The sequence below is a fragment of the Chiroxiphia lanceolata genome, chromosome Z, assembly GCF_009829145.1.
Source record: "Chiroxiphia lanceolata isolate bChiLan1 chromosome Z, bChiLan1.pri, whole genome shotgun sequence".
NCBI classification, from domain to species: Eukaryota; Metazoa; Chordata; class Aves; order Passeriformes; family Pipridae; genus Chiroxiphia; species Chiroxiphia lanceolata.
In genome coordinates, this window is record NC_045671.1 from 2524444 (window position 1) to 2550048 (window position 25605).

General features: G+C 48.6%; 1 protein-coding gene across 2 annotated transcripts in view; it reads right to left on the reverse strand.

Annotated features, from left to right (window-relative positions):
- RNF165 (ring finger protein 165) overlaps positions 1-25605 on the reverse strand; it is a 49100-nt gene that overhangs the window by 11239 nt on the left and 12256 nt on the right. For both annotated transcript variants that reach the window (XM_032676633.1, XM_032676632.1), the window contains exon 2: positions 1299-1608. In XM_032676633.1, coding sequence (XP_032532524.1) covers positions 1299-1608 — 310 coding nt within the window. The remainder of the gene's footprint in view (positions 1-1298; positions 1609-25605) is intronic.

Consider the following 25605-nt stretch of genomic DNA (forward strand, 5'->3'; position numbering starts at 1 on the left):
ATGCACAAGCAGGATTTGCATTACAGACAGACTCATCATCTTCACTCCCTGCTGAGTCCCCACTTACCAGAGGAGCCACAAAGCAAATCTTCAGAAAAACACCAGAGCAAATGGAACAGGGAACTGCTAGGTAAATAATTTTTCATGCTGCCACAGCTCAGAGACCTCACTTCAAAGGCACAACCCACATTCCCATTATTGGGACCTCCTGCCCCACACCTGTAAGGGTTCTGACACCCTCCTCCCCTGCTGCTGTGCTTTCAGAGACAAGCTCTGAACCTGGCCAAGAGGTTCCTGCCTTTTTTCACAGCCCACTTACAAATATAAAACTGACAGCATTTACTAAAGCAGAATCTGCATGGAATTGTGTTCTGGGCTTTTATTTGAATTCAGCTTATGACTAAGAGATAAACACGTGTATCATCAGTACCTCAGCCTTGAACATACTTGCCACCCAATTATTATCTAATCTTTAAAACCACCTAAAATCCAGCTTATGCAAAACAAAACGATGATGAGAAGAACACACAATTTTAAAACAGAAAGGGTATGGAAAGAAAGGGTTTTCTATCTGTAGCATTCTTTCCAAATGAAGCATTATTGCAAGGATTCATCCTCTGATTCTTGATCCATGGATACAACCCACAAATAGCTTCCATATGTTTACAAAACAAGGACTACTCTCTCAAAAAACACAATCAAGGCAAGGCCAGGCATCCATTTCCACCTCTGCTGAGTTACAGTAGGTCTCTCTGCATTCGTCAACCCAGTCTGAATTTAAGATGCTTTCAGTGACAGAATGTGCTGCAGGTCAGTGGCACCATTCCCTCACAGAGATGGAAAGCCTACCTAGACCTAGAAGGGTGAGATCTTCATGTGTAAAAATGAGACAGGTAGATACAATCTCTTGCACTACTTTGAATCAGCAGCTGCAAGGGTGTAGCTCACCCTCACAGTCTGTCCCTCTCTCTGCCACGCAGGACAGGTTCACCACAACGCCATCGTGATTCTCCTACGAGTGACAACAACAGGTGACCTTGGGACACACTAGATGAGTACTGTATGGATCCCCATGGGAAAGGTACACAGTAGATGAGCACAATAGGGAATCCCCAGGGCAAAAGTGCCTGTTCAGGTGCAGCTTGCCCTGCAGCCTCCCTTCTGGTGGATGAATTTCCAGGGTGCACAGACGAACTCGTGAAGAAAACGCAACGCCGCCAGCGCTGCTGGGCTTCTACAGGTGAAAAGAGGTTGATGTAGCTCCTCAATATCCCTCAGGAAGAGCAGGACCCACTTACCTGGGATGGGGCATGAGCCGGCGGTGCTGTGCCTCGAGGAGCTGCTGCTGGAGGAGGTATTGCTGGTGTAGCGCCTGAGGTAGGAAGGAGGGTCCAGCGACGTCCTGGAAGGGCAGGGGTGGCACTGGGGCCAGGGGCTGGTGCAGGGGGCCACTGTGCTGGTGTGCAGGGGCCATGTGAGGGGTCAGCCCCGGCTGGGGCTGCACCGCGTGAGGCAGGGTGAAGTCGGCGGAGAGCTGAGGCTGGGGACCCAGGTGGAAATGCCGGCAGGAGGTAGCATGGGGATGCTGAGACCTTTGAAAGGGAGCACCTGGAAGAGAAGAGAACACAACCCGGTCTAGTGGAAGGTGTCCCTACCCACGGCAAGGGGGTTGGATCAGATGACCTTTAAAGGTCTTTCCCACCCAAACCATTCTACGTTTCTGTGACACAGCCTCATCATTTTAGAAAAGGGAAAAATCATTTTCTAAAATATGGAGTTTTCAAAGCTTTCCCTGAACTGCAGACTTTCCATGCAAGTCAAGGTATTTCTTTGCCTCTCTAAAAATGTCTCATAGGCAAGGAAATAATCTCTGCTCCAAGAAACTCTCTCTCCCTGACTGCAGGACATGAGTGAGACACCTCCCACCTCTGAGAGGGGAGGATGAAGGCTATGTGTGTTTGCTGAGACCCTTCAATAGCCCGTCCTCATGAGCTGCTTGCAGGGAGAGAGCAGCTGCTGGAAACATAACACAGACTGCTATGAGACCAGCCATGAAGCTGATGGGAGTGAGGAAGAAATGAGGTGTGAAAGATATCCGTAGTGGAGGCGTTTTGCGAAACATCTGGCACTGGCTTGCACCTTGCTCAAGATCCTCACTTGGACGGGCCCTTGTTCCAATCCAGCATGTTAATTCCTACACTCCTGGACCATTTACAGGCACTCTGCAAAACTTTTCACTCTTAAGCTAGGGAAAGAGTCAATGCAGAGGTGAAGGATGAGACTCAAGTGAGGCTATTAGAAATGCCTTTTTGCTGAGGATCACTCACAGGATGGGACCTCTACCCTTTTGCATGACATTTTGAACACCCCATCTTCCTAGAAAACTCCCCTTCTTTTTCAAACCTTCAGGGGTGGCCCAAAATATCCAGGAACAACAGCACCAAGAGACACTGAGTGTCATCCCCAGACACAGGCATGCACATCATGCCTTCTTCACCCAGACCCCTTCTGCTCCCGCCTCCCTGGCAGGCAGGGCCAGTCCATCACAACAGCCTAGGGAGCCCTGAGTGCTTTCTGCTCACTCCCATATGGAAACAGGAGAGACACACAGCAAGCCAGATGCCAGCAAGAGAAACAACGGGAGAGAGCTTAACAGAAACGGATGGTTTGCAAAACTGTGCATAATTACACACAGCATCTCTTAAATACAAACTAATCCTCCAGAGTGCCCCTCTGAGAGAGGCAGCAGGAGACAAATTCCTGTGCCACCCACAGTGGAACTTCTTAAGGTGATATTTCCCCTACTGCCAGATAACAGCATGATTTGACCATGCTATTAATTAAAACCAGAGGTGGCGGGATCAGACCCACCGTTCCTCAATGATGGAGCTGCAAACCCAGACCCAAGAGCTGTCTGTATATTCCATTCCCCTGCAGGTTATATTTGTTGCTGATGGCCTGTCCCAAATTCACCACAAACAGGTAAAGGTTGAGTAACAAAATGGGGATCCTGTGCTGCCCTGGCCAACTGCTAGAGGGAATCATGGGGAGACGCCTCCTGACTGCTGTTTGCTTGGTACTTGCCAAGCAACTCGTGGTGAATTGCTCAACCTCTAATGGCCACATGTCCTCCCAGTGGCAAACTGCTGCAGCAGGTCACAGGTGAGCCATCTGACACCTCCAGGCCTTCACAGGGCCCGAAGGCAAGGTGCAAGAGCAGGTAAAACTGTTAATCCCTCCACACACCCCAACACACCAACCTGTGTCACCAGGCAGCATTCACTTGTATTTCAGACAAAAATGTCTTAGGGTGACACAAGACAGTGAAGCTTAGTGATACTCCCCCACATTCCCTGGGACACATTTTGTAGCATTTTGTGAGTAAAGCAGAAATAGCCTCTCTCTCGTCTTCTGCCACTCTGTAAACTGTTGATGCCTGGTGCAACCTTAGACAAGGATTTTCCAATCTTCTACTGGATCTTGGGAGCCCTTAGTCTGATTTAGTTAAAGGTCTGCAGGACCTTTGATGCCAGAGCCACAGTGACCTAGAGAGCACAGGGTGGGCAGATTATTTTGACCTGAATTTTTTCTCCCATACCAAGACAGTCCTTGGGAGAAACTCAGTCATACACTTCCCAAAGGTCCAGAACATGCAAACTTTATCTCTGGTATGTGTGTAGGAAGATATGCACAGCCAACATAACTGAGAGCAAAAGCCTGATCCATTTTGTTTTTGTACAAAGTGTTAATTTGCCTCGTTTTTAGGCACTAATTAATTAAATCAAGCATTTTTCAGTCTTTTTTTGCTTGTACCTACTGGTTCAGTGATGCATTCCTCTCCACAGGAAAAACACTATGAAGATGTGACCAGGACCATATGATTAAATAAAACCCATCAATTTGTCTTAACATAATACAATACCCTGTGTAGTAATTGTGCATTCCCTACAACTAATCCAATTGCTGATGAGGATTTTGACAGCAAAGCAAAGACTTTGGGGAATACTTCAGCAATTCTATGCTTATTAGCAGCCATCAAATCATACAGCTGGCATAACCAAACCAGCTTGCACAATGGAGAGCCAGTCCTCAACAAGCATAGTACTGGTGCACACCAGAAAGCCCTGGCAAAAAAGTAACAGTGCAAAACTGAACATTACATTTCAAAGTCATTTATTTTTGAGTTTACCTTCTTCTAATCATTGCATCTAGCTGCAAAGGGTCTTGGTGGAGGCTGCTTTCCACAGCTTCTCCCATCACGCCCTAAAGCCAAGGTCAGCATCAGGGATCAGTGGATGGGGAATGGCAACTTTGGTAATTCCTGCCACTGTTAGAATATGAGTGCAGATCAGTGGCTGCCCCAATGGCCTAGTTCACCTCTGACACTGATGGATGCTGAGGACCTGCCGTGGAGCTGGGTCTGCTGTATTCCCCATATCTTCCAGCTCAGCAACACTACGGCCTCACAGATCATCTAGAATTATGGTATAGAATAGCAGAATCATTTAGGTTGGAAAAGCCCTCTAAGATCCTCGAGTCCAACTGTTAACTCAGCACTGCCAAGCCCACCATTAACCCACGTCCCCAGCCTGCACCATGAAGACAATCTCCCGCGAGCCCGTGGGGAAGGTTGTTTAACCGCCATTTACGAAGCACCCAAAACACTTAGCTGGGAGCTGGCAATCACAGGCTGCAGCCTCAAACTGAGGAGGTATAAACTAGTTTTTAGAAAGCCAACAGATGATGCAGGCACGTGGATGGCTGAACCTGTTCTGCTGCTCGCCGCCGTGCTGCCGTTCCCGCCCTTCACTCACAGAGGCTTCAGACACGGTGGAAATCCGCAGGGAAGCTCAACACATCCTCCTCACTGCCATGCTCTCACTTACACGGCTGCTTCCTTCTTTCCCCCCCCCCTTGGTTCTACAGTTATGTTTATTGTTTCCATACATTATCTGAAGCAGCATGGATGTATTTCCATTAACAGAAGTGCTCCCGTTTCCTTCATGCCCCCGGGCCAACGCTGCAAACGATAAGTTCATATATTTTTGCAGGTTGGTAAGTGACATCGAGTCACAGAAGGGTACTGGTCTGGGTTTTTCTACCCCCGGGGATTCTCCTTTAGCATCAGGCAAGGCTTGACTATACCTAGGCACATGCAAATTTATCCATCCAGCAGTATTTCGCCCAGAAAGGCTCAAGGGATCCGTGTGCTCATTCAACACTGACCCATCTCAGAGATGCAAAGCCCCTGGGTAATCCCTGCAGTGAGACAGGGCATGCTACAGGCTTTATGAAAAGAAAAACTCAGAAAGTAGAACTATTTATTTCCACCTCCTTTCCTTGGGCAATGGTATTCTTGGTGCAGTCAGGCTACTGGTAAGGGACATGGGATCAGGCCTGGAGCTGGCGTTGGGATAGGTGTCTCGAGCAGACAGCTGCAGCCCAGGGAGCCCGCCTGCCTTCAAGAGGAAAACAAAATCTGTCTCATGTTGTTAAGCTGCCTACGATGCATGTGAATTTTTCCCCTGGGTAAAGGCAACCTGGCCGACTTGTCAAGGCAGCCCACGGTCTGCACGAGAGGGCTGGGGATGGTGGGGGGGCTGGGGCTGTGTTACATCTAGATCCCATCACTGCAGGGAGGGAGATGGCAGCCCCTGGAGAGCCCTGGCTTCACTCAGTGACAGATTTTACAGCTGAAGGAGATCTGCCTGTTGTAATTGGCCAGGCCGGGGGATGGAGTCGCGCCGTCTCGGCCATTTCGCCCTGATTAGACCCCCCCAGAGCCCCTCCTTCTGTCCTGGGGAGGCAGATAAACCCCACAAACAGGAGCCAGCACGGTGCCTCTCTGAGCACCAGGAGAGCCTGCCAGGCTTTCAATAGCCCAGGAGCCTGCAGATTGCTTCCCTGGGTGTGCATTAAAATTCCCCTCAGAGCCAGCGGCACGGTGGGAAATTCACATTGGTCCTGATAGTACCCAGTGAGCAAAGGCCAAAATCGTGGGAGCAGCTCCAGCTTCACCTGGCATGTGGAAAAGGACACCATGGGGTGCTTACACTGCGCCTACAAACAAGTTCCTAATTGCCTGATGCCATCAGCCACATGTTAACCCTTTCCAAATTATTTGTGCATATACCCTTATGGAATGACTTAAATTCACTTACAAATAGGAAATGAGGGGTGACAATCACAGAACAGCTCAGGTTGGAAGGGACCTTAAAGGTCATCCAGTTCCAACACTCCTGCCATGGAAAATAAAAAATTTAAAAAAATAAATCCCCAGACCAAATCCACAGTATATCCAGCTGCATAAGAATGTAGTGCTCTAGGAGAGAGAGATATCGTGCCATCTCACTCCTGTTACAGGAGAGCTAACTGCAGGGCAAGGAGATTGGGCCAGGGAGGATGGAAGAGGAGGAGGAAAGAATTCAAATTTATCAGACAGGAAGGAATCTGTCTCACTTTCAGCACCTTTGCCAACAGCTTTCTCGTTTCATTTAGCAAAACACTGAATCACAGAATAATCAAGGTTGGAAGAGACCTTCAAGATCATTGACTCCAACCTTTCCCCCAGCACCACCATAATCATCCCAAAACTACATCCCCTAGTGCTCCATCCAGACATCTCTTCAACACTTCCAGAGACAGTGACTCGCCCACCCTACTGAGCAACTTATTCCAATGCCTGATCACTGTAGCAATGAAAAAAGTGTTTCTAATATCTAATCTGAACCTCCCTTGGTGCATCTTAAGGCCATTTCCTCTCATCCTGTCACTTGTTACCTCGGACAAGAGACCAAACCCCACCTGGCTGCACCCTCCTTTCAGGTAGTTTTAAAGAATGAGAAGGTTTCCCCCGAGCATCTTTTCCTCCAGACTAAACAACCACAGCTCCCTCAGCTGCTCCTCATAAGACTTCTTTTCTAGACCTTTCACTACCCTCACTGCCATTCTGGGGCAAGATGCAAGATGGCAAGAGCCATGCAAAAATTGATGGGCTGCCAGCTCAAATCCAGCCCAGGGTGCAGTGTGCCATCCCACATGTCTCAAGCCATGGAACAGGGAGTAGCTTGTGGCTGGAGGAGGAGCAGCCCCAGCACACGTTAGCAATGGATAAAGAGTATTTTCTTTCGTCTTATTTGCTTGTCCAGGCTGTGCCACTCCAGGGACTGAGTCAGGATGGAGACCTCGTGGTGGGCAAAAGGTCTCATAAAAACCTTGTGGTAGTTGACGGAGCATAGTTGGGTCCTGGGACACAACAGGAGGTTCTGGAGGTTTATCATCTCCTGCTCAGTCTTGCATATTTGATGGAAAAGTGCTGCAAAGGAGTTCAGGGGACAGAGGTTGAGAGGGGATCCCCCATCACTGATTGATGGTATGATGGTCACTGCCAACAAACAGCCCCCACTGCACCCTGACTCTGGGGACTTCTGTGCAGGCACAGGTCAGCTCATCCCAAAAAGCACATAGACACAGACCTCAGAGACTGCAGATTGCCCCTGCCTGCTCGTACAGTCTCTGTCCAACATCCTGTTACCCTGATGGAGCCTGTTGTTAATTGCTGAGTGACATGGGCTGGTGTGGCTGGAGGGTCCCTAACACAGAGCAGAGCATCTCCTCTCCTGCACACCATGGGGTCAAAACATGTGAAGTCTTAATACACACACACAAAAAAGATGAGATTGGACTCCTTCCAGGGCCTAGACTCAGCATTCCAGAAAAAAAAGCCCAACACATGGTGTGAATCTTGGAGCTGTCCTGCACAGGGCTCGAGGTTGCACTCAATGATCCTTATGGGTCCCTTCCAACTCAGGATATTCTCTGATTCTGTGATTTACAACTGGCAACAACCAGTGTTTATCAGCATATTTCCACAGAATTATAGAATGTTAAGGGTTGGAAGGGACCTGAAATATCATCAAGTCCCAACCCCCCTCTCTATTTACGTCAGGACTGAAGTGATGATGAGTGCTGGGGATGGGCACCAGCAAGATCAAGTGATGGGATACAGCCAGGCAGCCTGGACCCATCACAGGAGGGAGACAGCTGTTTATACAGCACTGGATGAGGGTTTTTTCCCACAACTCTTTCCCACTAGCTTCAGGGGAAAAAAAAAGTTTTGTTGAAGATGATGCTTCACAGGAACATGTTGAATTCAGCAATATTTTCCAAGGAAGAAGGAGAAACACTTCAGCAGCGTTGCTACACTTAAATCTGCCTTTTTGCTTTTATGCTTCTCACTGTGTTTTAATTATAGCTTTATTCTTGTGTGTTGAATTCAAGGGTGTATTTAAGATTTTTGGATCGTCTCATTAAAAAAAAAAAAAAAAAAAAGTCAAATTGCACTGAGAGGAAAATGTTTTCTGAGATTTAGTGGTCCCAGTTTCACTCCTCCCTTCCCAGGCTGTCACATGCCTGCAGGGAATGGGTGGCCCCAACAGCCTGGCATGATGTTTCCCACCCACCTCAGCTCTTCCTACCCAAACCATCCTGTTTCTCATGGGTTTGGGCCCAGCTCTGCATGTCTGCCAGGAAAGGGCCCTGGAGGAAAAGTGTCTTTGGAGATGTTGCAAAACCCCTCTGAGAGTTTTTTGCAATATTTCTGATTTCTGTTTGGTCTGAAGGTGTCAGAGAGGATGGAGAAAAAACAGCCCACAAGAATCTCTCAACCTCGATTCCCATACTAAAATCAGGGGTCACTCTGCAGGCCTCAAGGGCATTTTGGGGCTTTTTGGCCATTTGAAGGGCTTATTTCTGAGCAAAACTCCAGCACTTCCAGGGGCAGAGCAGGTTTGGCTGATACCTGAACTTCAGGGAAACTCTTGGGGCTTTGCCCACCAGCCACACAACACGACGTGCTCACCCACCCTTTCTCCCCCCAGCATCATCCCAGCCAGCTCCTGGGTGTAACCCAAGCCTGTTCTACGTGCTGTAGAGTGGGAAACACAAACGAAGTTGGAGTTTTCCCAGTTTGTTGGAAGGTATCTGGGTTCAAAGTTTCTTCTCCAGGGTTTATACTGTTACCTCCATCAAAAAAAAAAGTTGAAAATGGAGTTGGAGAGGGTCAGAGACAGTAGAGCTCATCTTTTTGTGGTTATATATCACTAACAGGGTGTTATATCCATGTGAATTAGTCCCCGACCTGGAAATGGGAAAATTAACCAGGGGAAAGAATGCATCCTCTATTTAAAACTAAGAAACAAAAAAACCCTGGCGTGACAACAGTCTATTACTTGGTTCTGCCTGCAGAGAGCAATGAGGAAGCACTTGGAGCAATCCCTATCTCTGCCCCTGGGAATGTAAAAACGTGCTGACTTGTGCAGGCAGGAGCCTTCAACTTTGACAGGCAGCGATATGCTGCAGCCAGTTGTTTGGAAAGGGAAATTCAATACTCGGGTTTCCAATGTTTCCTTGCTTTCACAGTGTCCAAATCCCTCCCCAGGCAGTTTGGAAGTGCTCAACACCTGCTTTAAAACACTCTTAACTGCTCCTAATGACTGGCCAGGGAGGTTTGCAGCAGCTCCCTCCTACCAGTAATGATATGCAGGACATCCAGAAACGGGCAAAAAGCCAAAACCATGGGGGGGAAAAAAAAATCCAGCTAGACACTGCAAGGACCTGGCAGGGTCTTGGAGGCTGCACTGCACTGTTCACGGAGCATCTTAATTCCACCACAGCCTGAACCAAAACCCTCCACCCAAACACTGCCAAACCTCGTGGGTCTGATATCCAAATGCTGTAACCCTTCCCCAGAGACAGAGTTAATGGGAAGAGACAATGCCCTCAGCTGACTGATCCCTGCTTAAGCAAAAGGCTTTGTGATCCCACCTGGTCTCACACCCTGCATCTGCTCAGCGTCAGCCCATGATACAGCACAGCAGCTCAGACAGGAGCAGAGCCCTTTGGTGGGCCTGTGACCCCCTCATGCATTTAGGATCCAGGGATTATCCACAGCCCTGGCATAGCTGTGTGGATGCAGTTACAGCACCCCAATCCTGTGCCAGCCTCAATATCCTCTCCCTTCCCAGCATATTTTGGGTGAAGACCAGCAGTGTTGGTCCTGGCCTCCTCCTCTCCCACACGTTATACCCTCTCCACAAGGATTTCCAGCAAAGGTTTCCTGCTTTCCCCTTATCAGCAAAGAGGGGAAAGATGGTTTTTTGGGGAGGCATTGTTTGCCTTCCCCACTTTAAACCTCCCTGCTATGACGATATTGGAGCAGCCTTTGAAACCTATGCTAAAACCAGAGGTGGCTGTTTTGGGTGGGTTATCCTGCATCAAACCTATCCATCTCCATGGTGCATACATTAATTTCCCCTCCCCCCCCCCACACACACTGTTTTTAAACGGGACTGTAATAACCAGCTGGGTTTTCTTGAAGGATTTATTTACCTGCATCTTAAGCCTAGAGGTGGGAGATTCTCATCCACGGGTCCACAGAGCTCCAGAGTGAGTGGGAGTGATTTGGGGGGTAGGTTTGGGAAACAGGTGGGGCATTTCACCATTTCTGGGAACGGCACATCAGTTTGTATGGGGCATGTTTTGCAGCCCAGCCTTTCTTCTTTTCTGGCTCTCTAGACCGAAGCAGTCCCAAAGCCAGAAACTTTTGGCAGGGAGTCAGGACGTGGGACATCCCCTTGCAAAGGGATTGGTTGATCCCATGCTGCTGGTCACCTTCTGGATTTTATCTTAACCCCTACAATCATGTGCCAGGTAGGGTGCTAAGGATTAACCAGGCTGCATGAGATCCTCAGGGACCCAGGAGAGCAGCATGTGCAGTACCTGCCACTCAGGGAAGCCAATACAACGTACAGTCCCCCCTTGTGTTTTTTACAGACAGTCCAAAACCTGCACCAAAAAAATGCCTCTCCTTAGCCCAGAAGGCAGGAACAGTTCAGCAGCTGGTCCTTCTTTCAAGTGACATTACACAGAAAACAGGAGCATTTTACAATTTCTAAGGTACAAAAAAATTGAGATTATCTTTTAAGAGAGAGCAGACATGCCCCTAGGAAGTGGGTGCAGTGCAAGAAGAAGGTGAGCAAATCCCTTGTACAGCACTATAAAGTCCTATCCTAAGCCCAGGAGCTCCCCCAGCCCAAGAGCACCCCTCAGCATGGAGGCTTGCACCTCTGGAGCTCCTGCAAGTCCCCAGTCCCCTCTGGACCTCCTAATTTAATTAACCTAAGGGACTTTGGAGGTGAGACCATTCCTGTGCACTGGTTGGAGGCACCTCTTTGCACTCCCAGCGCCACGGTGGCGTCCGGGGTCACGGTCCATCCCAAGGACCAAGGCTGAGGGGAAGCTGTGTGAGGTGCAGGGGATGATGGCAGTGAGCTGGCACAGGTCTGGGCAGATCAGCAGTTCTTTACACTGAACTGACTTGAACTCAGGTTTGGGAAAACCCCAGCTACTGCGAGTCCTGCTGCACTATGTCCTGGCAATTCCCCTTTTATGCTCCATGAATAAGAAGTCCGTAGCTAAAAATCAGAGATCCTGGAAGCCTGTTCCCTATTAAATTTAATATCCCGAACTTATAGGTATGTGTCACTCCAGGACGGACAGAGCTGTGTTTAAAGTACAAGTAAAATGTCAATTCCTTGATGTGGAAATAGCTCTCACTTTACATTTCTGCATGAGGTCCTGGCATGAGTTAGGGCTCCTAAGCCCTGCTGTAATAATGTTTGAAGTAAAACTCTAACCAGACAGCAAGAAATATGTATTTTATAGAGCTAAATGTGAAGTCATCCATCTAAAAAAAAAAAAAAAATCCCAAACAGGTGCAATTTGCAGGTGTCAGGCTATCCGAGGGAAAGTGATTTTTTCTAATCAGCAAACCATGAGCTCCCAGAGTCCCAGCAGCATCTGAAGGCACAAATGTTTGCTATATAAAAAGCAGGAGGTGGGGTTCCTTGGGAGCAGTAAGCCTCTCAGATTGATGCCAAAGCCAGGAAGGAGATCTGGAGAGGAGCCCAAGGGTGCCGTGCGTGCACCCTGGAGGGAGGCACTGCAGGAGACCTGTGACTCCACGTCAGGAAGAGAAAAGGTGAAACCATGGTTGAGCAGAGGCTAAAACGGTGCCACATGTGAGCTGGGCAGGATGGGGTTCATCCTCACTGAGGAGGTAATGAGCCCAGCAAAACCCAGTGTCTGAGGCTGACGGGCAGCCAGCACAGGCTGAAACATGGGGCACCACATACCCACAGCCAAAATCCCCTCCTCAGCACCAGGGCTGATAAAGCCCAGGCTGGTTTCTTAAAAGACACCCCCTCACTTGCTCAGAAATTAATTTGGGGGTTTAGGGTGCAGTAGATGACAACAGCTATCCCTTCCACCATGAAAATACACCACCAGGGTATTTTCCCCTCCCTCTGAAGCTAAAGGAGGCTGATTACAAGGGATTTGCTTTTCTACTCAGTGGGAACAGGAAATCACATTCTTGTTTATTCCATCATAGAATCACAGAATATTCTGAGCTGGAAGGGACCCAAAAGGATCATTAAATCCAACTCCTGACCCTGCACAGCACAGCCCCAACAATCTCACCCTGTGCCTGAGAGCGTTGTCCAAACATTTCTTGAGCTCAGTCAGCCTTGGTGCTGTGCCCACTGCCCTGGGGAGCCTGTTCAGTGCCCCACCACCCTCTGGGGGAAGAGCCTTTTCCCAATATCCAACCTAAACCCCCCTGACACAACTTCAGGCCATTCTCTCGGGTGCTATCACCTATTGGTTCCCATTATTCAATCAAGAATATCCCATAGGGCTGCAAGATAACCCGGCATCAACCAGGCAGGATGCTGCAGGTACAGCTCCATGTCACAGGCAGCATCTTATTTCCCTGCAACCAGCTTCTGAAATATCCCAACCAGCATCTGGCATCCCTGAGAGAGTTAGGACTAAGTCAATGTTTCCATCATCAACACCACCTTCAAGGGGCTCGTAAGTCTCGATGCTTGTGCTCTCACAATGCCAAAACTTGGCACAGAAGCACAGGGCCCAGATGCAGTTTTATTTGGTAATAAATAGCTTAAATCTCATAAGCCATTTTTTATTTTGGCTTGAACGTGTAAAATGGGAAAAGAAAAATGTGTGGGATTTTTCTTCCTACCTTCCAATAATTTTAGAGAAGCAGATTATACTGAATAATGGTAGGCTTTTTTTCTTTTTTTCTTTACATACAGACAGTCCACAATGCCATTTCTCAAACATTTTTCCTTTTCAACATGCACTCTTTAATAGTATCAATATCCCTCCCCTAGTGCAGTGGCATCATTGCAGCCCCAGTTTTTTAGGGGTGAATTGGATTGTTTGATCGATGCCACATTGAGCCTGAAATTCTGGAAGAGTTAAAATGGCAGATTTCCACAAGCCCTTTAATCAATATCACTAATATTTTGAGGATGGATTGCTGTTTTAACTGTGCCCCTGTGACATCCCATTTCTCCAGAGTTCAGGCAATTATTGTGGCCCAGCACTCTCTAAGGTGGGCACTGGTTTTCATCAGCCATCCTCCAGGATTTTAACACTTGGAGATTTACTCCAAACTCAGACTGTGCTCTATAGGAGACAGCCTCTTCCCACTGTCCAAAAGCCAAGGAAATGTCCCAAATCCCCAGCCTGAGGACTTGGCTGCCTTTCAAAAATCCACCTCAGCTGGAGCAGAGAGAAACAGTGATTTTGCTTATATGGTCAGCTCCAGTCGTGGAGGTTCCCCAGTGGGGCACTGGGTTACTCTCCAGATGGTGCCATTGCTGAAAGCTTTGTAATTTGCAGGGATGGGGTTTTTTTGCAGAAGGCAGCTGGGGGGATTCTGGGAATGGGAACTGCTATGGGGTGTTGGGCTGATGATGGGTCAGGGCCTTGCAACATGGTCCAAGGAGTATTCTGCATTTATAGTAATGCCAGAATGGGATTCCACTAGACCAGGTTGTTCCAAGCCCTGTCCAACCTGGCCTTGGACACTTCCAGGGATGGGGCAGACACAGCTTCTCTGGGCAACCTGTGCCAGGGCCTCACCACTCTCACAGCCGAGAATTTCATCCTAATAACCAATCTAAATCTCCCCTCTTTCAGTTTGAAGCCATTCCCCCTTGCTCTATCACTATCTCCCTCTTTTTTATAAGCACCCTTTTAAGTACTGGAAGGCCACAATGATGTCTCTCCAGAGCCTTCTCTCCTCCAGGCTGAACAACCTCTTCCCATGGGGTGCAGATCCACTCATCATCCCCTCAGAGTCACATCCCCCTTTGCTGGGAGGGAGGATTGAAGGCAACCCCACAAGACTGGAAAGTACGCTGATCCCATGGTTCAGCCTCCCCAAACCCCAGCAGACTCAGTGAAGGATTGCTTCGAAGAGAGGTATGGGGAATGTTCTGGCTGGAAGCAAGGCAGGCATCTCGTGCCGTAGAGCCCACCCCTTGTCCCAGCGGGACCCAGCCTGTCACCAGCCCTGTGTACACGTGGTCTCCGGGAGGAATGGGATGGCTCACATATGGTATGGATTCACACAGGATTAAGGTGACTCACTGAATGGGGGAGTGGTGAGTCGGAAGTAAAACCCCCAAATACACAGGTACACTTTGGGCCATCTGTCCTCGGAAATACCAGCCCTGAGCCACGTTACAGAGCACATAGGAGATGTCACAGCAAGGAGTCATTCATGTGAAACAGCTCTGATGCAGCACAGCCATTGCACCCAAGGAAGAAGCATCATCCTGCTGTGATTTTTTCAGGAAGTTTTAGGTGGACAAATTGCTATGTTGCATCCTGACAACAGCCTACAGACCTTAGAGCCTCTTCCAGTGCCTGCAGGGCCTCCAAGAGAGTTGGAAAGAGATTTTGGATGCCAGTGCAGAGCAACAGGACAAGGGGGAATGGCTAAAGCTGAAGGAAGATAGATTTAGATTAGATATTAGGAAGAAATTCTTGGCTGTGAGGGTGGTGAGGCCCTGGCACAGGTTGCCCAGAGAAGCTGTGGCTGCCCCATCCCTGGAAGCGTTCAAGGCCAGGTTGGATAGAACTGGTCTATCTTTTTCTACTGGAACAAGATGACAATTCTTGACCCTTCCAACCCAAACCATTTAGGATTCTATGATTCTATGATCCAAAGCTTCCTCCAACCACAGTAAGGTCTTCCCACCCCTTGTTCATGTGAGATATAACCCAGATCCCACAGCTGGGTCTTTGGAGGAAACATCAGTTATGCTCCATGGTTGGGAAGCATTTGCTTAATATCAGCCTCATGCCAGGAATGTCTGTTCAAATCCATGCTGGCTTCAGTCTCTCTGCAGGAAAGACCCAGCGGTGGGTCTGTGCCCCCTGTGCCTGCCCTCCAGTGAAGGCCTTTTACTTTTTTATTTTAAAATTGAAGTCAGTAGAGTAATTAAACTAGTCTAAGGAAGCAAACCCAGCCATGTCAATCAGAAAAGCTGTTGCAGAGCCAAAAGATTAATTCATGTGTCCATGAAAGACACGGGAACTCCTGACAGAACCAGAATGAACCAAGCTGGGTGACAAGGGAAACCCAGATGCAGACATGCAGCCCCTGATTTCATGAAGCACAAGGGGCTTGAGCAGATGAGGATGCAGGGGAGGAGGAGAGGAACCCTGGCAGTAAAATCTGCTCCCTCCTTCAAGCAAAACATTACTTCCAGCAGCCTGCTCTCCATGAAATGAGCTCAGGCAGAGCTAAACTGAGTATGACAGGGTGGGGGACTGGTCTGTGTCCAGCGTCCTCACACCACACCAACCCCTTGGCTGGACACGGTGGGCACCTTGTGGGGTGGAGAGGGCTGGGGAGCTGCTGGGAGAAGGAAGTGCTTCTCAACAGAGGGCAAGCCAAACCAGGTGGCCTTAACTCATCTTAAGGGAAGGGTTACCAAGGTAATGGAGGGTAAGTTCATCTCCCTTCACCATTTTCTTTCAAAGAACTGCCTCCCTCCCACCGTGCGCCCTGCCAGGACCCGAGCCGACCTCCTGCTATGATTTTTACCCTTCCTGACAGTGTTTTAGCTGAGCCTGCTCAGACAGAAACATTTTTCCTCTCTCACGTGGATGTTGGTTTTATTACCTTGGAAACCTACACTCTACCACTCAGCATAACCAGCAAGCACAGCAGGTACAGGGGGGCTACACAGCCCTCAGCCCTGCTGGACCAGCAAGCCCCCTTGCTATACTCCATTAGCAGCACCAAGTTGCCACCATTAGCTTGTTTTCCAAAACCAGCCTTGCTGTTGAGAAACAAAACTGGCATTCAGAGGGAGTTTTACTTCCTGGGGCTGCAGGGCGCTGCTCTTAGCAGAGACAAAAAATAAGAAGAGGTTTTTGGTTGCAGGGTGAAGAACAACCTGTGAATTGCTGTTTATAGGGCTGGTTAAGTGCCTTGTAAATACATATAGTGGTAATGACTGGAATCCCTGAGCTGTCACCCGGTGGGAGGAAGGTGAGATGCTGTGGCAGAGAAATCCTGTGTGTCCAGGGCTTTCTCCAAACTGGGCACCAGACACTTTTGAACTTAACTGATGCATCCACCCACAAGTTTTCAGGACCAATCACTACCCATCAAACACAAGAGGACATTCCTCTCATGCCAATGGGTTAATTCATGTTTGCAGGGTTTCTCATATGGGCTTTTAGTGTGTTTAATAGGTTCCCCTTCTCCTCAGATTCCTGGTCTTGGATCTCTGGAGGTTGTGGGAGACCAAGTATCAGACACCAGAAATTGGACTGGGGTAGAATGAGTGAACGCAGTTAGACCATCTATCCATGTCAGAGCCAAGGGATTTGCCAGGCAATTAGAACAATTCGATTAGGAGAAGGTTAGTGGCCTTGGGGAGAAGCCTGCAGCCCTGCTGAGCTCTTCCAGAAATGCCTGACCCCCCAGTTAAGCTGATGCTCTGACACTACTTTCCCCAGATGAAATTCCTGCACAGCACAGTTCCTGCACTGACAACTTTGATGTCAGATGAAGCCTTTAAAAGACCAGATTTTCAAACAAATGCAGGATGTGTTGATGTATCTAACAGAGAGATGTCCCTTGCCATCCCCAGGAGCTGGGATGGGAGGCTGGCAGACGGACAACGCTCCGTTTCACAGCTGCTGATTAAACTGCCATGACAATGCTCGGCAAAACGCCAAATTAATTAGCACTAGCCACATGATCTACAAGCGCCTTTTGGCTTTAAAACAAAAAAAAGAAACAAACCAAAGAACCTAAGGAGTTTCCAAATTCATTTTCACACACCTCGCCAGCCTGACATTTTCCCTAGAATTTGCTGTTCCTGAGGTTGTGTCCCTCTTTCACAGGGGCTCATGCCATTTTTAGATGCCATGGGTCTGAACGTGTGGCAGAAGGGACTCAGAGCCCATATAGCTCTTGGCCTTTCAGAGAGGATGGACTAATCTTTGGCTGATATTTAGCAGAGGCTTGCAGCACCACACGCAACCTCCAGCTTGATACTGTTGTGACCTTTCAGCTTCACTTGCGAGACCATCTGAAATTTGTTTGATTTTGGTTCCTCTGCAGGGCCTTCAAGCAGACTTTTCATGCCACAGCAAACCACAGCACACCAAAATTAGCTGCTTCTGTACTCATGTGCACCTTTTTTTTCCCAGTAGTAGGCAGTTTTCAGCCCTGCAAACCGTGGATGTGCACAACCAGGAGAGGGAAGGAGAATCCTGGAAGGCACTGGGTTAGCCCTGGGGAGGTGGGCAGCAAATTCACTGTAGGATAGCTCAGCTTTGGACGTGTGTGTCACTCCTGCTTCCTAGGGAGTGGAGACACCTTCCTTCCCAAAGGATGACACCTTCTACAAGGTCATGGCCCTAGATTTCAGGAGGCTTTTAGGAGATTGCAATTTGATCTTTTATAGGACCGTAGAATTGTTTAGGTTGGAAAAGCCCCCTAAGATCACCAAGTCCAGCCATTCCTCCAGCATTGCCAAACCCACCACTAAACCATGTCCCTAAGTGCCACACCCACATGTTTTTTTGAACATTTTCAGGCATGGTGACTCCACCACTTCCTCGGGCAGCCTGTTCCAGGGCTGGACAGCCCTATCAGCGAAGAAATTTTTCCTAATATCCAAATAGGATATCAGGAATATTTTATCTGGTGCTGCGCCAGCCCCGAGCTTCCTCCTGGCCCCAGAGAGACACCTTCATCTGCTACAGACTGAGGAGGGACCATACTTTTCCCTGCCAAACAGCTGGGATGGCTCATTCACTGGTTTTATTTTGTTCTGGCAAGGACCCCATGCCTGCCCTGCTGCTCAAAGGGGCAAGTGAGGCTCATGGGGAGAGGGGAGTGGGCAATAACCTGGCTGTGGTTCTACTCTGGACACCTACTCATACCTGCTACCTTCAGCACTCACAGGGCAGAAACTTGTCAGTGCTGGGTCCCAGACAGATCCCAAACCCCTGAGCCAAAGGCAGAGGTTTGTGTGTCTTCTCACACTCTTGAAAATCCCACAGGAAGGGAGGGAAACGTCCTCCACCCAGCCTAGCTTGTGACCCAGCTGCACAGATGTTCTCAACTGTGGACAACGTCCCAGACCAGTGCAAGCTCTCCAGCTCCCTGGGATGTCACATCCAATCAACTTGTTGCTTGCAGTTCCAGTGGAACAAAGTCTGCAACTGAGCACCAAGGATGAGGAGTGACCACATCCACTCTGGTCTCCTATGGATTTTCATCAGGTGACTATCCTGAGGCCAGATGGGGACCACAGGGAGCCCAATTGCTGCAGGTAACACACCTGCAAGGAAGGATGCCATGGGGTGATGGCAGGAGAGACCCCCCTGGGTGAGGGTCCGGGGAATACAGAGCCTGTGCAACTCAGACAGGCAAAGGAGACCAGGAGGGTGATGGTGATGGTTATGAGGCTGGAGGTAGAATCACTGAATTATTGAGGGTGGAAAAGGCCTCTAAGATCAGAGTCCAACCATTTCCCCAGCACTGCCAAGGCCACCACTAACGCGTGTCCCCAAGTGCCACATCCACATGGCTTTTAAATCCCTCCAGGGATGGGGACTCCAACACTGCCCTGGGCAGCCTCTGCCAGGCCTGGACAACCCTTTCCATGAAGAAGTTTTTCCACTATCCACGAAGAAATTTTTCCAATATCTAATCTAAACCTGCCTGGTTGCAAATTGAGGCTGTTTCTTCTCATTCTGTCCCTTGTTCCTGGGGAGCAGAACCCGATCCTCCCCAGCTCCCCCCTCCTGTCAGGGAGTTGCAGAGCCAGAAGGTCCCCCCTGAGCCTCCTTTTCTCCAGGATGAGCCTCCCCAGCTCCCTCAGCCTCTCCTGCTGCTCCAGACCCTTCCCCAGCTCCGTTCCCTTCCCTGCACACGCTCCAGCCCCTCAATGTCTCTCTTGTCTGAGGGGCCTGTCTGAGTGGGCCCAAGAGCATCTCAAAATTTGCCACCAGTCCAGGACAAACAGACTGTGCCACACTCCCCCCTGCAGCACACAAGACCCTACCAGAAGCCTGTGTGGTCACCAAGTGGAAAGAAAAGTACACTTTTTTTCAGTTCTGTGTTTGACCTCTAGGCCCCAAGGATTTTTACTAATTACAAAATTTAATTTATTTTGCTCCCTTCTCGGGGCTAAGGCTTTGCATTGCTGGGCCTGTATTGTTTGTGTTACAGCCTGCTGGTGTCCACAGAAGTTTCAAATTAAATATCAGTCACACATTAAGGTCAGGCAGCTCAATTCCATTAGCAGGTGGCAAGGCTCAGCCTCCCTGAAATGAATGCTGCCCTCATCTCCTAATGATATCAGCAGAGGAACTGGGCAGTGCCAGCCTGTGGTGACTGGCACCCCACTGACACTGGAGACCACAAAATTGATTTTAAAAGTCCATTCATCTTCTGCAAATCATGGCTTAAGTTTTCCTGACCTGTGACAAATCTGCATGAGCTGCAATTCGAGAGATAGAGCCAAAAGGAAAGAGGAAAAAAATGCACAAAAAATCCTATAAAAAATCCCCGAAAGCAAGAAATAGATTTCAGCAGTGTTGCTCTGCCTCAGTTTCGAGCCTTCACCCCCAGCCATGTATTCTGCCCTCACTTTGTGAACGAGGTTAAAGGGTTTTCGTCATACTACCTGCCACAAAGAGGGTTCAAAGGATTTAAAGATGCTACAAGATCCCTGTTGCTGGACCCACGGACATGGGGTCAGGATAAGTCCCCCCCAGTCAGACCTATTGGCTCCACCAGCAGTGGGACACCCACCTCCCACCCTCGGGCTCTGCACTGGCTGGGAAGGAGGAGCTGGCAAAGAAATAGAGAATGGAGGTGTCCTCCTCATCACCATCCTGACACCTTCCTGACCCATTCCAGCACAGCTCTGTGGCCAAGCACACCTGCAGCTTCTCTCCCCAGCAAAGCGGGATGGCTGCTGTCATCCACGGGCAAAGGAGACCTACAAAACCCTAAGAAAATGCCTTCCCAACTCTTAAGCACAACTAACCCAAACCTAAGGGTGCAGCCAGCTCGTCTCTGTAGCAGAGCAGGCTAAAACTTCTCACAGATCCTCATCTCAGAGGGTGGTGAGGCCCTGGCACAGGTTGCCCAGAGAAGCTGTGGCTGCCACATCCCTGGAAGTGTTCAAGGCCAGGCTGGATGGGGCTTGGAGCAACCTGGGATATTGGAAGGTGGGAGGTTGGAACCAGAGGACTTTCAGTCCCTTTCAACCCAAAACAGCCTGTGATCCTTAATTTATCAAAACCCCGTTGGGGTATCGGGGTGAGGGTGCTCTCCACCATGTAACACAACAATGTTGAGAAGAAGCTGACTTGGGCTGAATCAAAAGTTGCTCTGTTGAAGCCAGATGTCCATTCTAGTCGTGTGTGACTACCCAAGGTGTGTGCCCAACATCACTGTTTCAGAAATATTTTGAAACAGTAAACTGGGGTGAAGAAGAGGATGTGGAGAAGAGGGTGAAATAGAACTTTAAGGCACTACCACAGCATAAGGAGTCTGGGTTTCAGGCTGTAAGCTGTCACATCATTACCACCGAGGCATTTGGGAGGTTTATAATAGCTCTGCTACTCTGTAAAATTCACCCTTCCTAAAGGAAAATATTTATTTCACTCAAGTACAAATAAGAGCTAAATACAGGCATCTCAGTTTAATAGTGTAGTTATGCCTATTAAAGTGACTGTAAAACTAACATCAAGGCATCTCGCATTAATTCCCTCTCAGTGACTCCAGATCTGATTTACTTCGACAGATCCCTTGCTATGGAGAAGTGGCCACAAATTTTCATGTCCCCGTATCAGGTGGCATTGGAAAAGGTTGATATTGGACTCAAAAAGTCAAGATCTATCAGCTACACAGGAAAAGAAAAAATATTGATCAGAGCAGCTAGATAGGGAAGTAGTGTAGATAGTGTCATCAGGCAGGATTTCCCCCAGATCATTATTTTTAAGCAGGTTTCATGGAGGAGATGGGGCCTGAGTCACTCTTCCCACTGCTGTAGTGGGTGACCTTGGGAAATTGCCACCCCTCGGATTTAAACCAAATAATGTGAAAACCATAACTTAAAAAATAATATATATTCATATCTGTGGCACTAAGAAAGGACTGAGGTTTTTGGTTTTCATCCAAAAATCTCACCTTTGTCAGCTTTCTGTTTAATTTTCAAATCTATTTCCTGAAGAAAACCAAGACATTCAACCAAGTTTATGTGGCTAAATACAGTTCTTCAGACACCTCCTGAAACACATTTTCTCAAGAGTGACCACAGAAAGGAGGATAAGAACCAGAAATCCACTTTTCCTTATCCACATTTATGTTTTCCCATGAATTTTACCTGCAAAGGAGCAGAATCATCTGCATTTTCCCTGTTCTCTGAATTTTACACCCAGTGTCCTGCAAGACAGGAACTGGTGCATTGTCCAAATGGAGAAATGGAGGTGGGAGATTGTCCTAGTCAGGACAGCTGGGACCAGTTCATCACTGGATGGGTGCAACCGAAAACTGTGTATTCTATAGCCTTCCATGCCATTCCCCAGAAACTGTTTTCAATAGACTATTTACACCCTCTGCCCAGAGCACTCCTGACTCCTCAGGCTATAAACTGCATGTTAAGAGGCCTGCCATATAGGAGGGTGCCTCCCTGTTCCTCACACCCTTTGTGAAACTCCCCACCCTAAGGAAAGTACTAGGTATTCCTGCCTGAACTGGAGAATATATAATCTTGGAGTCTTGGAACTTTTTTAACTACTCGTGGGATCCAGAGGGAGACTGCAGATCACAGCTCTCAGCCAGACTGCAGACCACCACTCTCGACTGGACTGCAGTCACCACTCTTGACCAGACTGCACCAGCACTCTCACCAATGGGTTTTCCTTTTACTTTGGACTCAGGGGGCCCAAAGAACACCACTCTGTTCATGCCCCAGGGTGCTGGGTTATACATTTGGGTTTTGTGGGTTAAAACCAATTGTTTGTCTGTATAATTGTACTTATTGTATTATTTTATTAAATTGTTATTCTGACTTATAATCTCTCTTTTGAGTTGAGTTCATTTCCCCTGCTGGTTTATCTTTAAACCAGCACAGAGATCAAAAGCTCTTACTCAACCTTAGAGAAGACCAGAGGGGTCTGAGTGGGGAACTGCAGAGCTGGGGGTCAGCATGTTGTGCCCACTGTCCAGTGGATGTTTGGATAAGCAGGACCATGTCCAGCACTTTGGGAAGAGCCAGTTCCTGCTTCAGGTGTTGGGCCTTGAACCAGACACATGGTGGTTTGGAATCATAGAATGACAGAATGGTTTGGGCTGGGAGGGAAATTTAAAGCTCATCTCGTTCCAGCCCCTGCCATGGGCAGGGACACCTTCCACCATCCCAGGTTGCTCCAAGCTCCATCCAACCTGGCCTTGGACACTCCCAGGGATGGGGCAGCCACAGCTTCTCTGGGCAACCTGTGCCAGGGCCTCACCACCCTCATTACGAAAAACTTCTTCCTAAAAATGTTCTTCCTACCCAGCATCTTCTGGGACAGGTGGGACAGCTCAAAAACTGGAATGAAAATAACCCTAGATGTGCATTTCCCCTTTATATTGCCAGTTCAAAATGTAACTGAACCTTTAGAGAGAGCAGAAAACTATTACAAGGGTTTTTTCCCAGAGCTAATTTCCACCCAGAAGACTTCTGCCTGCGTGGAAACAATACAGCACAAACAACACTAACCCATGTAATATCCATTGGATGGTGGTTCTGGCAGATATAAAGTAGAAGAGAGAGAAGCAGCAATTACAAAGGGGGTGTTTCAGATTTAACCCAGCTCTGGGGAAAAAAAGTGACATCTGTTCAAGCCACAAAATCTGTTGACTCCTCAGAGCTCCCAGTTACAAACAAAAAGGGATTAAAGTTGGGACCCAAACTTCTCAGCCATGTTAATTAAAGGCTGGCGCCTCTAGAACATCAGGCGAGCCACACGCTGCATTTCTAAAATTTCTCTGGTGCTTGTGAGAAAGATGGACTACAAAGCATCTAACCCTGCTCCTCCTTTCAGGAGAATCATTTTGACCAAGCAAACCAATCTGAGCTCCACTAGGAAGTGCAGGCTGGCTCAGAAATTGTCCAAGATTTGGCAGGTCTGCAAACATCTAGTCCTGAAAGAGGTGCTTGCAGGCTGCCCCCAACCCCTGAATATCCTCACACAGGAAGCTGGTGGGTAAAATCCTAATTCCTGACTTTTTTGCCCATTCAGGACAAGAGCAAATGGCCACAAGTTGTGCCAGGGGAGGTTTAGATTGGATATTAAGAAAATGTTTCTTCACTGAAAGAAGAAATTTTCAGGTCAGGCATTGGAACAGGCTTCCCCGGGGAGTGATGGAATCACTGTCCCTGGAAGTGTTCAAGAAAGGTGTGGATGGGGACATGGGTTAGTGGATCTGGCAGGTGGATCTGGCAGCGCTGGACTCGATGATCTCAGAGGGCTTTTCCAACCTTTAAGCTTCTACAATTCTATGATTTTACAGTGGGATCATCCCTGTTTTTTACAGAAACAACAGAAGCTGTACAGATGGCAGACTTCCTCCTGGGACCCCCTGCGTTCAGCCACACTCCTGAGTGCCCCCTTTTCTCAATGTCAAGAGGTGGCTCATTCAACCAGGGTGCCCAGCCCTGCAGAGCCGCCCAGCAGATTTGACAAAGGTCCCCTTTCCTCTTAATATTGTGGAAAACAGCCAACAGCCACCCCCTGCCCAACTTGGAAATGGAGACCCACAGTTCTCCCAAACATCTCCAACCTGCACTGACAAGCAGCTCCAGCCCACAGCGTGGGATCTGTCCCTGTGTTGCTGCTTTTCCTTGACTTTCTGGTCCATCACCTTCTGCCCTAAGAAACTCCCCAGCTTCCCTCTGTTGCCCTCCCTCCTCCACCATCACTCAGCACTTCCACAACAAAGCTCAGCTAAAATCTCTCCCACAGATGCAAATCTGCCAATAATTTTAAGCCCTGCCCTTTGGAGAGAGCCACCTTTCTCCCCATGGGAGGTGGTATGCAGTGACACACAGAGAAAGCAGCTCCTGGAGCTGATGGATTGCACTTCAGCCAACCCCGAACTCAGGAGATGTGGGGAGCTGATCCCTCACCACAGGCACTGATAAAACAAAGCACTTTTCATTGGCTTTCTGATGGCTGAACCTTGGAAAACACTTCGCATTTTCACCACACTGTTGTGTTCTGGGCTTTTATCCCTCTTTTTTCTTTTTTCTTTTTTTTTTTTTTAATCACAAAGTCTCATTATATTTGTTGGCTTTCTCAAAGCTCCAGCTCCCTGGCGTGACGCAAAAGTGTGCATGTCATGGCATCATTAGAAATGGGCTTGTTCTTTACTCTGAAAAAAAACAAACAACCCAATAGCAAGCAGGATCTGGGACTATTCATGGACAGGAGAGGAGCATTTCAGCTCAGTGGGCAGGGTGCCAACTCTGCACACCCACCTGCTCCACGAAACTTACCTCCAACAGGCTGCATTCAGAGAGGACTCTCCAAAGTCCCCTGCAGAGGTGGCAGCTCCAAGCAGGGATTGTTGTTGGGTGCCCTGGTACATCCCTCCTCCCCTGCACAACCCTCCTGCCTGGCCCTGGCACCTCCTTGATGCTCTTTGGCTCTTGTGCTGGCCTGGATGCACCTCCCCTCCAAGGGATGCTGCCAGTGAGCTGGGTTTCTGCAAAGCACATCCACCCCTGTTTTCCACTTAAATTGCAGGTCATTAGGTCATTAAAAAGGGGCCCTTGCTGCCCCCCCCATCCCCACTGTGGGGCCAGAAAGTTGTGACCAGTTGTGCCATTGCACCAAAAAATGGAGCTGGGGGAGAGGAGAGGCACCAGTGCTCCGTATTCAACACAATGAAAGAGCAGCCCTTTTGCACAGGTATTTTCTGCAAAGCCTTCATCAAAACCACCACCTCCCACAAAAGGAGGGGTTTCTAGAAGTGAAGCTGGATGAGGGATATGTACCAGAGCCCACTTGGCACTACACCATGATGCTCCTTTCCCCTGGCCAAATAATGAATGTGACCATGCTTTGAAGCCAGTTACGAGATAGAGCTCATGTTCCCAACACCAATTATTACAGCATCCATCACAGCCATCTTCC